An 18,774-nucleotide genomic window follows, 5' to 3' on the forward strand; every position below is an offset into this window, starting at 1 on the left:
GAAAATGGGAGATATTTATACTGCAGGATGAAGGAATGAAAGATGAGTCATAGCCATAGAAACCAAGGGAAAGGACTGCTAGTAGCTGTCCAAAGAGAGAATAAAGACGTGAATGGCCAAACGGCAGAGAAGCTGTAAGCTGTGACAGATAAAGATGTGGGGAAGGGGGAAAAGATGAGACAGAGGTAGAATGTAGAAAAGGGGAAGCGGGGGGGAGAAAAGGGGAAGCGGGGGGGAGAAAAGGTAAGGAAAGGGGGATGAAGTAGGGGGAAAGAGTGGGGGGGAAGAAAAATGAAGGAAGACAATAAAGAAATAAAAGATAGAGAATAGTAAAAAAATTAAATAAAATAGAATGAAAACAAAGAGGGTTGAGGTGGGGTACAGCAAATCGTCTGAAGTTGTTGAATTCAATGTTGAGATGGAAGGCTGTAAAGTGTCTAGTTGGAAAATGAGATGCTGTTCCTCCAGTTTGCATTGAGCTCCACTGGAACATTGCAGCAAGCCAAGTACAGACATGTGGGCATGGGAGTCGGATTGTGTGTTAAAATGGCAAGCAACCAGAATGTCAGGGCCCTGATTGCGCACAGACCGAAGGTGCTCAGCAAAGTGATCACCCAGTCTGCTCCTGGTCTCTCAGATACAGAGGAGACCACATTGGGAGCAGTGAATGCAACACACCATATTGAAAGAGGTGGAAATGAAACGCTGCTTAATTGGAATGAATGTTTTGGACCTTGGATGGTGAAGAGATAAAGGGACAGGTGTTACACATCCTGAGATTGCATAGGAAGGTGCCATGTGAGTGGTGTTGTGTATAGTGGAGGAGTGGACTAGGTTATTCCGGAGGGAACGGTCTCTGTGAAATGCTGACAGTGGGAGTGAAGGGAAGATGTGTTTGGTGGTGGCATCACACTGGAGTTGGTGAAAATGGCAGAGGATTAAGCTTTGCATGCGAAGGCTGGCAGAGTGAAATGTGAGAACAAAGGGGACTCTATCCTTGTTCTGGGAGGGAGAGGGGTAGAGGGTCATGGCGCAGGAGGTGGACTGCAAGCTGTTGAGAGCCCTATCGACAACTATAAATGGGAATCCAAAAGAGCACATACTAGAAGTACCACTTTGGAAAATGGCATCATAAATGCGATGGAGGCGAATGAGCTGAGAAAGGGATGAAGTCCTTACAGGATGTAGGTGTGTAGAGTGTAGTCCAGATAGCTGTGGAAGTCAGTGGGCTTATAATGAATATTGGTAAGTAGTCTATTGCCAGAAATGGAGACAGAAAAGTCAAGGAAGGGAAGGGAAATATCTGATTTGGACAGGTGATGGAGGGATGGAAGCTGGAAACAAAGTTGATGAATTTTGAGAGGTCTGGATGAGAGCATGAAGCGGCACCAAAACAGTAATTGATGTACCAGTAAAGGAGCTGTGGGAGGGAACCTGGGTAGGCCTGGAACAAGGAATGTTCCACATACATACCCCATAAAAATCCATAGCTAGGACTCATGCGGGTACCCATTGCTACTCTTTTGATTTGGAGAAAATGGGATGAGTTAAAGGAGAAGTTGCTGAGAGATAGAATGAGTTCAGCCAGGCAGAGGAGCGTGGTGGTGGATCAAAATTGTTCAGGCCACTTTTCAAGAAAGAAGTGAAGAGCTCTCAGGCTGTCTTGGAATGGAATGGGGGCATAGAGAGATTGCACATCCATGGTGAATAGTAGATGATTAGGGCCTGCGAACTGGAAGCTGTCAATATGTTGTAGGGCATCAAAGGAATCCTGGATGTAGATGGGGAGGGAATGGACCAGGGCATAGAATGATGCCCATAATAAGCTGAAATTCCACACTCCTAACTCCAGATTCGTCCAACTTCTCTGAGTTTGTCATATGACTGCACCGACCAATCAGAGCAGAGGTAGACCACACAAGAGCCTGAAATTAAGCACTGTTGGCCATGTCATCATTTGACACTGAGATCTTCTTGTGAAAGTATGGGCACCATCTGTGAGTATAGCCAAGTGAAAAGTGTGGTCCACCGGGGAGAAGGTGAAGTTGATATAGAAAGTGGAAAACTATGACCTGGAATGGATATCGGGAAGGTGTGGAAGATTCTACCTTCGAGTTTGTCCACCGTTATGAAACACAAGGCAAACATCTTGGAACGATTTAACAAGCAGGAATTCTCTCCACCGCAGAAGGGGATGAGAACAACTGTCCATACCAATGTTCAAGAGCATTTGCTAACATTGTTGACATGGGAAGAAAAAAATTACCGTTTTTTCTGGAGCTAACTCCTGACGTTTTCCATCACAAGACTCTGGCCTCTTACAAGGTCATGACATTGTAAGGTTTGAACAAATTGAACAAAGACTTTTCACACACTTACCGTTTTACTGTGTTTTTACTTGGCATTTGAATCTATGGTTTTTGACGTCGGCATATCAGGTTAAATAGAAGCTCTGAAGAGTCATGCAGCCGCAAAGGATTAATTTTATTTCTCTCCATACATGCTGCCAACCCTGCTGAGCTTTTCCAGCATTTTCACAAATTTACGGATGGATCCTATGGGATTCGACTCCTTGGGATTTTACTGTAAAAAATGAATTGGTTTTGTTGTCTGAAAGACTTTATATATTCGGACAACGCTTTTTGGATACAGCCCATTCAACATGAAGCTAATCAAATGTAATATTTTTCTTTATTAGTGTCACAAGTAGACTCACATTAACACTGCAATGAAGTTATTGTGACTAATGAAATTACACTTTAATGCATACATTAAAAGTGGGATTATTTCCTTCTTTCAGAATGTTGAATAAAGCTTGACTTTGCTGGGTGCCAGTGCACCCACTGGTAGCAATGAGCTTTGAGAGATGCCCGCACTGTCATTATTCCCGTTCGAGCAGTTTTCAAAAATAATTATCAGTCTACACGGTGAAGGGAAGAACTCTCTCTCTCTAGTTGGCCATTTGTCTTTTCTTGCATGGATGAATTGGGTATTGTAATCGTTCCTCATGGTACGTCCATTCTCTGTATTAAGCATACAACCTGCATAACTTTTACGGTATTTTTCTCGCCCTGTTCAGGTTAGGCTTATAAGCCTGGTATCGTGAATGATCTGGGGTTCACACTCACCGGCTTTTCCACAAGTTCAGACAGGAATGACTGTTGAGAATATCAACGCACCCGTGTTGGCGTGAAATTAATTTATTTATTTGCGATATTATCAGAGCCTTTAACCCACTTAAAACACTTCCCTTATAAGGTTCACAGAGGAATAGCACAATAAAGTGTTAAATGTTAAATTTAAATTCACTTTCTAGGGTTGAGCACAACCTCCGAAGGTCTACGTGGAGTTTTAAAGTTTTAACGTGTGCTTGTGGTGGGATTTACCCATTGTTGAGCTGAACCAGAATTCGACGTGCATAGTATTACTCTGCTGAGGGCATCCTCCCTTTAAGAGAACAGTTTGCAGGGTGCTGTGCTCCACTCTGCAGCCCAGAGGAGTACTAGTCCGAGGAGCCGGGAAAAGGGAAGGGTTTCCTCTCCTAGTGTTGTTTGCTTGAAGTTAATGAAAGGCATTGGGCCAAACCAAACCCACACAATAATATTTTGGGACCAGTGAGACTTAATTCGAAACAGTAGCTGGGTGCGAGGATTTTTTTTATTTTTGTTTCCTCCTGTCAGTCAGTCAGCACCTGGAGCAAAGGGTAACAGCAATCTCTTGCGCCGGGAATTCCTTAGACACTTCAGGATGGTAAGTGGAGCGGTCAAGCATTGGGGACATTTATTCTTCTCCATTAACTGGTGACTTGCCTTATATAAGACAATGGAGCAGAGCGTTGCTTTTATTGTAATTAATTAAGATTGTAATTTGGATACGTTTTCAAAAATAAAACAATGTGGGGACATTGCTACATTCTTTTACAAAAGGAGCATGGCTTCTATGAAGATAATTAACACGCAGCGACATTAGCACAGGCCAGAAGATCATCAGGCGGAGAGGATGGATTGGAGAGAAAAAAACATGTTCTTCCAGCCCTGCTTTCCCTGACTGACTCTCTGGGCGAGAACCAAAGAGTGGGCATCAGGTTATATCGGGTTTCCTGGGAGCCATGAACAGTCAGCCGGCGAGGGTGGCTGCAGTCAACTTGACGGCGGTGTAGATTTATTTATTTCCCCCTGTGTTTATATCCTCACATTTACCCTCAGCTGCATCACAATCCATGATTCGATCTCCCCCACCCCGGGAGATGATCGGTGGGCGAGATTCAATCCAGAAGGAAGCAATAAAAAATATTGTTGTCCTCCCCATGTTACATCTGAAAGCCTCTCCCCCCTCCCCTTGTACCAATTTTAACCCCCCCCCCGCTCCCGCTCCCCGAATTGTATCGAGTTCTATTGAATAACAAATCTGGGTAGAGAAGCAACGTGTTGCCTGCTGTAGCTGTTTTCAAGGCCCAGGGGAGTTTTATTTGTGAATGTTTATTGTGCTATGTTTTGGGTATCCACCCACTCTGAGGGAAGCGGGGTCTGGGGGGAGGGGGGGGGTGGGCAGCTGCTGCTGCGTGCGAATGTGGATCGTTCAGCATTGAATGGCTGGCTGCAGACAGTCCAGGTTCTTCTTTACCATCCAGCCCCGCTCCCGCCTCCCCTTATCCGTGTAAACTTGCGGTAACAGGAAGGATGTTTATGGAATGCAGTTAGTGTCTGCAGGCGTCTGAGGCACTGTTTAGCATCAGCGGCAAATGATTGGCCGTCCTTTCTCTCTCTCCCTCTCACACACACACACACAATCCCAGTGGGTCGTCTTTCATTTTCGGAAAACCCGGTGTGGTGGAGGGAAAAGGACTTGAGTTGAGGGCGCTGTACGGTGGTGGAGGATTTCTTTCCCCCCTCCGGCTGGCTGCTGCCTGTGTGTGTGTGGGTGAAAGCCCGGCCGCAATGAGAACGGCGGGAAGGGGCTAATGAGCAGCTGTGCGCTGTCAATCCCAGCCTTCCGGATGCAGCTCTCCTCAGAGGAAAGTTTTGCGGCACCGCTCATGGTAAATCAACTTTTAATCGTTCAGCTTGTCTCATTAGCATTTCCACCCGCTGCCAAATTCGAGCTCAGGTTTGATCTCCGCTGCCGAGGTGGGCGATGGTAGCCAAAAGTTTAAAAAGGGCACCAGTTTTGTCTGCGACCCCATCATTGCGCTTTTAATCTCCTGGAGGGGAGATGTCTTTGTTTATCATTCAATAACACGCGCAGGTTGAATGTTTTCAACTCCAGAGGCGCAAGCGTGATATTTTCTTACTGAAGTGGGAAGAACGATCTTGCGAATTTGGTTTTAAATCTTTCTGTTAGCTAAAAAAATCACCCCCGCAATAATCTACCAGGTCCCGATTTCCTACGTCTTTTCAGTCCAAAGATGTACGGGTTGGGCGGATTGGCCATACTTAATTGCCCCAAGGGATTTGCGGGGTAAATACGTGGAGTTACGGGGATAGAGCCTGGGTTGATTGTTGTTGGTGCAGGCTCGATGGGCCAAATGGCCGCCTGTACTTCTCGGTATTCTGATTCTTGTCTCCCTCAACTGATGGGCATGATCGCATTCTGCCTGGCCATGTAACATCTGCATTCTGAAGTTACATAAGTCTGGTCTATTAAGACTTTCAACAACAACAGCTACTACAACTTGCATTTATATAGCACCATAAAACTTCAAGGTGCTGCACAGAAGGATTATTAAACAGGCTGACACTGAACCACATAAAGAGATATCAATATAGATGACCAAATGCATGGTCAAAGAAGTCAGCTTTAAGTAACATCTTCAAGCAAGAAAGAAAGACATGGAAATTTTAGGGAGAGAATTCAAGAGTTTAGGTCCTTGGCACAATCGCTAATAATGGAACAGTTAACACTTGGGATGCTCAAGAGGCCAGAATTGGAGGAATGCAGAGATCACAGGGTTATAGGGCTGGAGGAATTACAGGCATTCAAAATGGAAGATTAATCTGCTGAATGGCACTTTCAGCTCCAAAGAACTCATAAGTAGACCACTAATGTGACAGTGGTTAGCACTGCTGCTGCACAGTGCCAGGGACCTGGATTTGATTCCTGGCTCGGGTCACTGTCCGAGCAGAGTCTGCACATACCCCTTGTGTCTGCATGGGTTTCCTCTGACTGTGACAGTTTCCTCCCACAGTCCAAAAGATCATCATAGAACCCTACACTGCAGAAAGAGGCCCTTCAGCCCCTCGAGTCTGCACCGACCACAATCTCACCCAGGCCCTACCCCCATATCCCTATGTATTTTACCCACAAATCCCTCTAACCTAAGTATCCTAGCACACTAAGGGGCAATTTTAGCATGGCCAATCAACCGAACATCTTTGAATAGTGGGAGGAAACCAGAGCAAACCCACGCAGACACGAGGAGAATGTGCAAACTCCACACAGACAGTGACCCAAGCCAGGAATCAAACCCAGGTCCCTGGAGCTGTGAAGCAGCAGTGCTAATCACTATGCTACCATGCCGATATGCTGGTTAGATGCATTGGCCATACTTAATTCTCCCTTAGTGTACCCAAACAGGTGCAGGAATGTGGTGACTAAGGCATTTTCAGTAATTTCATTGCAGTGTTAATGTAACCCTGCTTGTGACACTAATAAAATAAAAATTGATTCAAAAAAATGTACACTGGCCTAAAGCCATTAAGCACTTCATTGTACAGTAGCACTTTTTTTTGTTGTGGGAGACTTATTTATTTGATAATTCATAGAGTCATAGACCCCCCACTGTGCATAAGGAGGCCATTTGGCCCATTAAGCCTGCACCGACAACAGTCCCATCCAGACCATATCACTGTCCTGTGTTTACTGTGCTAATCCTCCTGATATTAAGGGGCATTTCAGCACAGTCAGTCAACCTAAACTGTACGTCTTTGGAGTGTGGGAGGAAACCAGAGCACCCAGAGGAAACCCACTTAGGCATGAGGAGAATGTGCAAACTCCACAAAGTTACCCGAGGCTGGAGTCAAAACCAGATCCCTGGTGCTGCAAGGCAGCACTGTGCCACCATGCTGCCCTGTGAGTAACTTTTGCATTTCTCATGAACCTTACATAATAAAAACTCGACATATGAACATACAAATTAGGAGTGGGCCACTGGGCCATTCGAGCCTGCTCTGCTCGTCGACAGGATCATGGCCCCATATTCCTCCCTACCCCCATAACCTTCCACTCCCTTGTTATTCAAGAATCTATCTTGCTTTACCTTGTCTTTTGTGAATGTGTGACCTTTGTAGGGAATTTGTTGAAATGTGGCAGACATGGCATTTATTATTCTCCTGGATAAAAGTAAATTATTGGGGATGCTGGAATCTGAAACCAAAAGAAATTATCGGAGGAGTTTATTATTCTCTCCTGTTTTGCAGAACACTGTAATGTGAAGCTAATTTAATCTTTTGCAAAGTTGTTTTTATCAGCCTTGTCTCAGTGCAGTGAAATGATCTTATCAGTTGGAGCTATTAATTAAGAAAACTTGCATAAATAATTTATTTGATGCTGCACTGCATAAAACAAAGGTATTCCATCATGTTTGGGAGAAGAGACACATCTAATATTGTACGGTTGATGACACTTGAATTTAACTGCATATTTACTCACAAAAGAACATAGTCAAATTGCACCTCATTTGAAATTCTGCTGATTGTATCCTATACTACACTAATTTCTACTTGCCTGACATTGGGTGGCACAGTAGCACAGTGGTTAGCACTGCTGCTCCACAGCGCCAGGAACCTGGGCTCAATTCCTGGCTTGGGTGACTGACTTGTGGAGTTTGCATGTTCTCCCCCCTTGTGTCTGCATGAGTTTGCTCCAGTTTCCTCCCACGTTCTGAAAGACGTGCTGGTTAGGTATGTTAACCCAAACAGGCACTAGAACATAAGAAACAGGAGCAGGAGTAGGCCATCTAGCCCCTCAAGCCTGCCCCGCCATTCAATAAAATCTGAAGTGGATCAGTCCAACTTACCTGCCTGCTCCCCATAACCCTTAATTCCCTTATCGATCAGAAATCTATCTACCCATGATAGAAACATTTTTCAATGAGGTAGCCTCCACCACTTCAATGGGCAGAAAATTCCAGAGATTCACTACCCTCTGAGAGAAGAAGTTCCTCCTCAACTGTTCTAAACTGACCCCCACTTATTTTGAGGCTGTGCCCTCTAGTTCTGGCTTTCTTTCTAAGTGGAAAGAATCTCTCTAGCTCTACCCTATCTAGCCCCTTCATTATTTTATATGCCTCTATAAGATCACCCCTCAGCCTTCTAAACTCCGATGAGTACAGGCCCAATCTACTCAATTTCTCCTCATAAGCTAACCCCCTCATCTCCAGTATCAACCTAGTGAACCTTCTCTGTACTCCTTCCAAGGCCAGTGTATCCTTTTGCAAATAAGGAGACCAAAATTGCACACAGTACTCTAGTTGTGGCCTCACCAGTGCCTTGTACAGTTGCAGCAAGACCTCCCTGCTTTTATATTCTATCCCCCTCGTGATAAAGGCCAACATTCCATTTGCCTTCTTGATCACCTGCTGCACCTGCAGACTGGGTTTTTGCGATCTGTGCACAAGGACCCCCAGGTCCCTCTGCACAATAGCATGATGTAGTTTTTCACCATTTAAATAATATTCCATTTTACTATTATTTCTTCCAAAGTGGATAACCTCACATTTGCCAACATTATACTTCATCTGCCAGATCCTCACCCACTCACAGCCTATCCAAATCTCTCTGCAGACTTTCTGTGTCCTCCACGCAATTTGCTTTCCCACTCATCTTTGTGTCATCAGCAAACTTTGTTACCCTACACTCAGCCCCCTCCTCCAGATCGTCTATGTATATGGTAAACAGTTGAGGCCTCAGCACCGATCCCTGCGGCACGCTACTAGTCACCAACTGCCAATGAGAAAAGCACTCATTTATTCCAACTCTCTGTTTCCTGTTAGCTAGCCAATCCTCAATCCATGCTAACACTTTACCCCCAACTCTGTGTACCCTAACCTTCTGCAGCAACCTTTTGTGAGGCACCTTATCAAATGCCTTCTGGAAATCTAAAAACACCATACCCACCAGTTCCCCTCTGTCAACCGCACTAGTCACATCTTCATAAAAGTCCAGTAAATTCGTCAAACACGACTTCCCCTTCATGAATCCATGCTGCGTCTGCTTGAGTCCAACGCCGGCATACCCACATCATGACTACTATCGACACCACAAACTGCCGGATCCAAGTGGAGAGGATCTCCAAGAAGATTGCGCATATCGACACAGAAAATAGGTTGGACTAAAACCTGGTGTTGTCAGACTTTTCACTCTGCTTGATCGAACCATCCTTTTCCAGGTGTCCTGCTATTTCTTCTTTAATGATGGATTCCAGCATTTTCCCAACTACGGACGTTAAGCTAACCGGCCTGTAGTTACCGGCCTTTTGTCTACTTTTTTTAAACAGCAGCGTAACAGTAGCTGTTTTCCAATCAGCCAGTACTTCCCCAGAGTCCAGTGAATTTTGATAAATAACTACTAATGCATCTGCTATTCTGCCATTTCTTTCAGTACCATGGGATGCATTCCATCCGGGCCCGGGGACTTGTCTACCTTCAGTCCTATTGGTCTACCAAGCACTACCTCTTTAGTAACAGTAATTGTATTAAGGACCTCACCTCCTCCCAACCCTCGATCATTAATATTCAGTAAGCAATTTGTGTCCTCCACCGTGAAGACTGACACAAAAAACTTATTTAAAGTCTCAGCCATTTCCTTGTTTCCCACTATTAAATCCCCTCTCTCGTCCTCCAAGGGTCCAACATTCACTCTAGCCACTCTCTTCCTTTTTATATATTTGTAAAAACTTTTACTATTATTTTTTATATTTTGAGCTAGTTTAGTTTCAATATCTATCTTTTCTTTATCGCTTTCTTAGTCGTTCTTTGTTGTTTTTTTAAAGCTTTCCCAATCTTCTAATTCCCCCCTGTTTTTGGCCATTCTGTACGCATCAGTTTTTAATTTAATACTCTCCTTTATTTCCTTCATTATCCATGGCTGGTTATCCCTTTTCTTACAGTCCTTCTTTATCACTGGAATATATTTTTGCTGAGTACTGAAAAAAATCTTCTTTAAAAACCCTCCACTGTTCCTCAGCTGTCCTACCAACCAGTCTGCGTTCCCAGTCTACATTAGCCAATTCTGCCCTCATCCTATCATACTCCCCTCTGTTCAAGTAGAGGACACTGGTTTGGGACCCTACTTTCTCACCCTCCATCTGTATTAGAAATTCAACCATATTGTGATCACTCATCCCAAGAGGATCCCTCACAAGAAGATCATTAATTCCACCTGTCACGTTACACAGTACCAGATCTAAGATAACTCGCTCCCTCATAGGTTCTGTAATATACTGTTCAAGGAAACTATCCTGACAGCATTCTAAGAACTTATCCTCAAGCCCACCAAGTCTGATATGAGTTAACCAATCAATATGCAGGTTAAAATTTACCCCCATGACTATTGCCGTTCCGTTTTTGCACGCATTCATTATTTGCTTGTTTATAGCCCTCCCCACCTCAAAGTTGTTATTTGGGGGCCTGTAGACTACGCCCACCAGTGACTTTCTCCCCTTACAATTCCTTATCTCCACCCACAACGATTCCAGTTTTTGCTCCTTAGAGCCTATATTGTCTCTCACTACTGGCCTGATATTATCCTTTATTAACAGAGCCACCCCACCTCCTCTTTCTTCCTGTTGATCCTTCCTAAATGTCTAATACCCCTGGATATTCAGTTCCCAGTCCCGGCCACCCTGCAACCACATTTCTGTAATAGCCACTAGATTATACCCATCTGTGCTGATTTGTGCCATCAACTCATTCACTTTGTTTCGAATGCTCCGTGCATTCAGGTAAAGTATCTTTATGCCAGCCTTTATCTGGACCCGATTTGTTGAAACGCTACTAACCTCTCCTGAGCCCTCTACTCCTTTAACTTGTTGAATGTCCTCAACATTAACCTGCACTCGTACCCTCTCCTTTACCTTTGATTTTGTAATTCCCCATACCCCTGCACCCTCCCCCCACCAGTTAGTTTAAAGCCCTATCTACAGCCCTAGTTATACGATTTGCCAGGACTCTGGTCCTAGCATGATTCAGACAAAGGCCATTCCATTTGAAGAAGTCCCATCTGCCCCAATACTGGTGCCAATGTTCAATGAATTCAAACCCATTCCTTCCACACCAATCCTTGAGCCAAGCATTCACCTCCTTAATCCTATTGATCCTGCGCCAATTCGCGCATGGCTCAGGTAGTAATCCAGAGATTACCACCTTGTTGGTTCCGCTTTTTAATTTGGTTCCTAGCTTTTCATACTCCCTCTGCAGATCCTTTGTTGCTGTTTTGCTTATGTCATTGGCACCCACACGGACTACGGCAACTGGATTCTTACCCTCCCACTCCAAGTTCCTCTGCAGCCCAGATAGGACATCCTGGACCTGAGCACCAGGCAGGCAACACAACCTTCGGGATTCTCTATCCTGGTCACAAAGAACAGTGTCTATGCTCCTAACGACACTATCCCCAATTACCACTACATTTCTCTTTACTTCCTCTGCTTCAACGGCTCCCTGCACCACAGTACCGTGGGCAGTTTGCTCGTCCACCTTGCAGTCTTCGTTCTTGTCCACACTGGGAGCAAGAATCTCAAACCTGTTGTACAGATTCAGGGGCTGAGGCTCTTGGGACTCTACTCCCTGCCTTCTTCCCCCCACTCCCTGCCTCCCCCCCACCCCCGACTCCCTGCCTCGCAGCCACCTCCTGTTGTCCCTGACCCCCGGCTGAGTTAGTTAGTCTAAGGGCTGTGACTTTCTCCTTAAGCACATTATCCAGGTAACACTCCCCCTCCCTGATACGTTGCAGTGTCTGAAGCTCAGAGTCCAGCTCGTCTACTTTGAACCAGAGCTCCTCAAGCAACCAGCACTTACTGCAGACGTGTTCACTGGGAATCACCTTGGGGTCCCACATCATGCAGGAACAGCACATCACATGTCCCTCCATCTCAATTACCTAGTTTAAGTTAGTACAAACTACAAATTAATCCTACCTTGCCTCGCCCTTCTTGCCTAAGCCTGATGAGCCAAAGCCTTTATCCCTCACTCTGCTCCCTGCTCACTCTGCTGCCTGCTGGTTAGTGTGGCCTCCCTTTTATACCTCACGTGCTTAAAAAACCCTTCCCAGCTCACCCTGAGGCCCACTTCCGCTTAACTTTTAAAGTGACTTTTTCAAAACCAGAAACCCCGCAAAAAAAGTTTAAAAAAACAGTTAATCACTTACCTGCCACAAATCAATCCTCTCTCAGCTTGCTCCAATGAACAATGAGCTGTGATGACTAGGGGAATTTCACAGTAACTTCTTTGCAGGGTTAATGTAAGCCTTACTTGTGACTAATAAATAAACTTTAAGACTTTATCTTACCAGTGAATGCTTGTGAAAAAGATATAGGCTGCTGTTACACAAGATTTACTTCATCAGGTGCATGCTTACTAGAAAGACTTGCAAGGTCTTTTATAATTTACATTCGTGCTCAGTCCTCTGACATCTCAAACTTCAGGTTCCCAAAAGGTGTAAACGTAATGACCAAGTTCCCCCCTTTCTTTGCAAGTTCCTCCAGCCCTACAATTCACCCTAAACTAAACTCTTTGTTCCTGTGATGCTGGCCCCTTGTGTGTAACCTCCCCAGTACCTTTCAATTGCCTGTGATACAGTTAATCAGCTGAACTAAAAATGCAGTAATTCCCCTGTTTCCCCATTCCCGAACCCTCTGGACTTCCCTCTTTGTCCAAGCTTTTAAAAGATCTCTTAATACCTTCTTCTCTGACCTGAAACTACTTTTGTCTGATTACACAGAAGTGCAATGGCTTGAGTTTTTTTTTACATTATAGGTACTATAAATGTAAGTGTTGTCTAGTGAAATCTGCAACCTAAACTCTTTAGTTTTATGGCTGGAGAATAGTACGATAGATAACCATCGGAGTTTAGAGCACTAAAGAAGGCCATTCTTCATTATGCTGTGTTAGTTATTTGCTAGTCAAAGTTATGGAAGTCAGCATAAAAACACATGTTTTTGGGATGAGGAACAAAATTAAATATTCTTTATGACCTCGCCCTGCCCACAAAAATAACTTCCAAAAGAGAATGTTAGTTCAATCATCTTGCTGAAGCCTACTATTATTTCACATTTATGAATTACATGATCTGGAAAATCCATGCCAGCAAAGTCTAGTGGAAAAAATAACTTGCTGAAGCCTGTCATTACAAAAGATTTATAATATACTTGATCAGGAGCAATTTTACCAGAAAGTCTTGCAAGGTCAATTTTAGGTCAAAAAAGACAAGCTCTCCCTGTTTTTAAAACATTTTTTATTCATTCATGGGGTATGGGCATTGCTGGTTTGGGTAATATTTATTGCCCATCCCTAATTGGCCTTGAGAACGTGGTGGTGAGCTGTGTAAACTGCTGCAATCCATGTGGTGTAGGTATGTCCACAGTGCTGTTAGGGTAGGAGCTCCAGGATTTTGGCCCAAAACAGTGAAGGAACAACATTATATTTCAAGTTAGAATGGTGAGTGGGCTGGAGGGAAATTTACACATGGTGTTCTTATGCATCTGATGCCCTTGTCTGTCTAGATGGTAATGGTTGTTAGTGTGGAATGTGGGAGTGGGGGTGGGGGCGGAGGCAATTCTCCCAGCCACTACACTGCTTGACTAGCGCACAGGCGGGCGACATCAATGAGGGCCCTTTCACAGGCATCCAGTTGGGCATCACAGCCTCCATACCTCTCCGGCATGAAGTTTTTTTGCATGTTCAGCTCCATGCTAGAAATTGGTATGGAGCTGATTACAATGTGGAAATCTTCATTTCCATATGATCAGCAGGCTCAGACTAAAGTCTCTGGGCCCACTAGCATCTCCTGCCTATCCAGCCAGGAGAGGTTCACTCCAGTAGAGTTAAAACTTCTCCCCACAGATGGGGATCAGGTGACCCTACCTGTCTGGAGGGGACATTTCCAGAGTGAATTGCGCGAGGGCAATCTGCAGTGCACAGTGTCAGAAATTCATTCTGATAAGCATGCTAGAAAAAGGCAGTATTTACTGGGTGAATGTTTGTGGGTATACTGCTACATCCTGGATGAGCTGCACTCATTCAGGCAAGTGGAAAATATTCCATCACACTGCTGACTTGTGCCTTGTTGATGATGGACAGGCTTTGGGGAGTCAGGAGATCCTGGCTGGGTAGGCGGGAGATGCTAGTGGGCCCAGAGACTTTAGTCTGGGCCAGCTGATCATGTGGAAATAAGAACATAAATGAAAATTTCCACATTGTAATCAGCTCCATACCAATTTCTAGCATGGACTTGATCTGACTTGCTGCAGAATACCTAGCCTCTGACTTGCTTTTGTAGTCATGGTATTCAAATAGCTAGTCCTGTTTAGTTTCTGGTCAATGGTAACCTCCAGGATTTAGATAATGGGGATTCAGTGATAATGTTATTGAATATTAACAGATGATGATTAGATTCTCACTGTTGGAGATAGTCATTGCCTGACACGTGTGGCGTGAATGTTATTTGCCACTTGTCAGCCCAAGCCTGGATATTGTCCAGTCATGCTCCATTTGGACATGGACAAATATTAACTTTAAGCATTAGAATAAAATACATCCAACAAAGAAAAAAATGGGGAATGCAGTCCACGTAAAAAGTAACAAAGTACTCTTTTCTTACTCAAATGCACTCAAAATATATTTTACTAAAAAGCTTACATTCCATTCAGTTGTATATTTGCACATCTAAAATAATGTTTTGTTAACAGAAAATGACAACTACTATCAATTCTGCATTTGAAACATGCAGAATTGACTTTTAACATCCTTTCTTGCCAGCCATTGGCTTTACCCAGAAGCAAATCATTTTAAACAGGTTTGCAGTGAGCACCTGCATAAAACTGAGGTGCTGTCACCATAGTAATCTCAGAGCTTCTCAAACGATGGATGTTAGAGTAGGTTTTATTCCCCTAAGATTTTTCACTTGATTTCCATTTGCTTACATTTCCGTTTACTCTAGGAAACAATGAATTGTTTGGAAAAAAATGTTCTTCCGTTGCTGAATCATTGCATTGTGTTCAAGGAACTTGCTAATTGAAATTGTTGCAACACTGTTGGAATGAAGAATGGCCGTGGACCTTTGCAAATGAATGAGTTCAATTTTCATGGTGGTCTTGCACCTGTTTGATGCCTGTTTGGAATTAGAGGATTATGTCAGTATGATCCCACTGGCCGGACCTTCTGCCAGGAAGTGGGCAAGAAAATTAGCTGCTGCTGGTGTCAATATCTTCTGGATGCTGTAAAGAAATCAGCATTTAAAAATCCACCAGCCCATCCCTAATCAGACATTCCTAAAAGCAAAAGGGATTTGAATACACACCATTGCATGTTTCTGCTAGATTCTCTGATTGGAGGGTATTGCGTGGAAGGTCTTAGGCCCCTTAAGAAGATGGAAACTACAGAAAAGTTAGTTGGGAATGCCATCTCCTCTCTTGTTTCCACCAGAGTTAAATGGCCATCTACTGGGGGCGCATGCCAGCATCTTTCTGGAAGCCCTAGGGAAGAGATCTTCATTACAAATGTTTAAGTTTTTTCTTGACAGTGGTACCTTAAGTAAAGGTTTTCCCTGGGCCCTCAGCCACATTATTCCAGTTAGAATGCAGTTAGAATGACATTTTTCCATTGATGTGACGTGGAAGTCACTTTATAGCCAAGAAACAATGTTAGGATAACTCCAGAGTAAAGTCTTGATCTGACTCTAAGAAGCTGCTGCACCAATCTCATACCACTTTGTCTTGGAGTACATTTCCAGTGCAGTGCCAAGTGGAATTGATAAAGTGCTGTTTGATCTTTCATGCATGTTACTACCTAAAAGTTTGAACAAAAAATGTTTTGGGAATGCCTACACTCTAACACATGGTCCAAGGTGGAAGAGAAGCTTTTTACACTTAGAGAAGTGCTCATTTACACAGAGCTCTGTCTCTTCTAGCCACAAAACTCCACTTCCAGCAGGGAATGAATGTAAGCCAAGTAACACCAGCTGAAAATTGATGTCTAGCTGCCACTGGTAGCACAACTTCATGGTTGTAGTCCCCATCCTGTCTTTGTCAGAGATTCCTTGGTAAGAAGTCTCACAACACCAGGTTAAAGTCCAACAGGTTTATTTGGTAGTAAACAACACTAGCTTCTTACTGTGTTTACCCCACATTCTGAAAGCTAGTGGCGTTTACTACCAAATAAACCTGTTGGACTTTAACCTGGTGTTGCGAGACTTCTTACTGTGTTTACCCCTGTCCAACGCTGACATCGCCACATCAGAGATTACTTGTACAGGGTATTCTGGTTCAACTTGCAGCTTTTCTTTCCTGGGTAGTTCTGTGTTCAATCGTGAAACATACGTTAATGCACAAACCATTGTCCAGAGCCCTAAACACTCCTTCCATTTGAGATATGTAATTTACCTGTACTTCTCGAATTTAGTATGCTACATTTGCTGTCTATGATGTGATTTCCCATACTTAGGGAAGATCAAAAGCAAATGAGTATCTGCTTTGAATATGATCATTCTGTTGCCATCTGTGATCCCACACTCACTATGGCTCCTCATTTTAATTCTCCTATACCCAGAAATCATAGAATGCTCCAGTGCTGAAGGAGGCTATTTGACCCAGTGAGTTTGCACTGACCACAATCCCACCCAGGCCCAATCCCTATAACCCCATGCATTTATCCTAGCGAGCCCCCTGACACTAAGGGGCAATTTAACATGGTCAATCCACCTAACCCCTCGCATATTTGGACTGTGGGAGGAAACCGAAGCAAGTGGAGGAAATCCATGCAGACATGGGGAGAATGTAGAAACTTCACACAGTCAGTTACCTGAAGCTGGAATGGAACCCAGGTCCCTGGCGCTGTGAGGCAGCAATGCTAACTGCTGTGCCACTGTCTCTTCTCCCCCCCCCCTCTTTGGGGATGCCTGTTTTGGGAATTGGCCCTGAAATCTAATTTTTCTCCTGATTGTTTTGCATTCCTGTGATCTGAATATTGAGAGGGGTGAATGTAATCTTGGTGTTCCTGCATCCCAGTTTTCATTTTAAACGTACATCTGTAAATTTCTTTTTTGAGCTCTCTTTGCCTCAGTTACTGTCATTCAGTGACAGGAAACAAAGTAGTGGTGATTTTTTCTTGGATTGGAGAACAGTATATGGTGGGATTCCCCAGGGTCACTGCTTTTCTTGATCCATATTAATGATCTATACTTGTCTGTGCAGGGAATAATTTCAGCATTTGCAGATGATGCAATAAATGGCACGATGTGAACTGTGAGGAGGACAATGCGAGAGTTCGAGAGGATGCAGCAAGCTGGTTGAATGGGTGGACATGTGGCAGATGAAATCTAATGCAGAGAAGTGTGTAACAATACATTTAGGTAGGCAGGCAGGGAGAAGAAACATAAAACAAAGGATGCAATTCTAAAAGAGGGGTGTGGACACGCAGTCTGCGGCTATATGTGCAAATATATAAACATAGGAATTAGAAGCAGGAGAATGCCACATAGCCCTTTGGGCATGCTCCGCCATTCAATAAGTTCATGGCTGATCAGATTGTAACCTCAACCCCACATTCCTGCCTACCTTTGATAACCTTCCACCACCTTTGTTAATCAGGAACCTAGCATGAAGATTCTGCTTCCATCACCTTTTGAGGAAGAGAGTTCCAAAGACTCATGACCCTCTGAGAGAAAAACAATCTCCTCATCTCTATCTTTAATGAGCAATCCCATATTTTTAAACAGTCACCCCTAGTTCTAGATTCTTTCACGAGAGAAGACATCCTTTCCACATCTGCCCTGTCAGGATCCCTCAGGATCTTGTACATTTCAGTGAATACAAACCTAACCTGTCCAATCTTCCTTCAAGGTAACCAACCCATTTCAGGTATTAGTTCAGTAAACCTTCATTGAAGTGCTTCTAATACATTTATATCTTTCTTTAAATAAAGAAACCAAAGCTCTGCATAGCACTCCAGGGGTGAGATTGTCCAGCCATTCTCGCTTCAAAACTGGAGAATCTCACCCCAGGCCAATGATCTTTGCAAGGTCCAGCCCCCTGTCCTCAAGTGTTAACATGGTGGGATGGATGGGAGAATTCCAGCCCAGATGTTGGCTCACCAGTACGCTGCACAACTGAAGCGTAACCTCCCTACTCTTGTAATCAGTTCTCCTTATGATGAATGATAACATTTTATTAGCTTTCCTAATTACTTGATGTACCTGCATGTATCAGGGTTTTGTGATTCATGCAATAGTACACCTAGATCCCTCTGGATCTCAGGGTTCTGCAACCTCTCATCACTTGGATTATTCTTGCTGCCAAAATTTCAAATTTCACATTTTCCAACATTATACTCCATTAGCCAGATCTTGCCCACTCACCTACCCTACACTAACCTAACCCCATTAGCCTCTTTATGTCCTCTTCATAATTTACTTTCCTACCTTTCTGCCATTAGCAAATTTTGCAATCATTCCTCTGGTCCCTTCATCCAAATCATCTATATATATAAAAATTGCAAAACTTAAGGCCCCAGCACTGATCCCTGTGGCATGTCATTCATTTCATCCTGCCAACCAAAAACTGACC

General features: G+C 43.9%; 1 protein-coding gene across 3 annotated transcripts in view; it reads left to right on the forward strand.

Annotated features, from left to right (window-relative positions):
- Nucleotides 1–18,774, forward strand: part of ece2b (endothelin converting enzyme 2b) — a 154,658-nt gene that overhangs the window by 48,348 nt on the left and 87,536 nt on the right. The window contains exon 1 of one of the 3 annotated variants that reach the window (XM_080185712.1): nt 3,504–3,750. The exons of 1 other annotated variant lie outside the window; for it this stretch is intronic. In XM_080185712.1, the coding sequence (XP_080041838.1) occupies nt 3,748–3,750 (3 nt within the window). In that variant the 5' untranslated portion in view covers nt 3,504–3,747. Of the gene's footprint in view, nt 1–3,503; nt 3,751–4,784; nt 5,039–18,774 lie in introns of those variants that run through there. One more of the 3 variants, XM_080185710.1, reaches the window with a different exon arrangement.

Source organism: Carcharhinus amblyrhynchos, chromosome 3 (assembly GCF_965287045.1).
Source record: "Carcharhinus amblyrhynchos chromosome 3, sCarAmb.v2.hapA, whole genome shotgun sequence".
Taxonomy (NCBI): domain Eukaryota; kingdom Metazoa; phylum Chordata; class Chondrichthyes; order Carcharhiniformes; family Carcharhinidae; genus Carcharhinus; species Carcharhinus amblyrhynchos.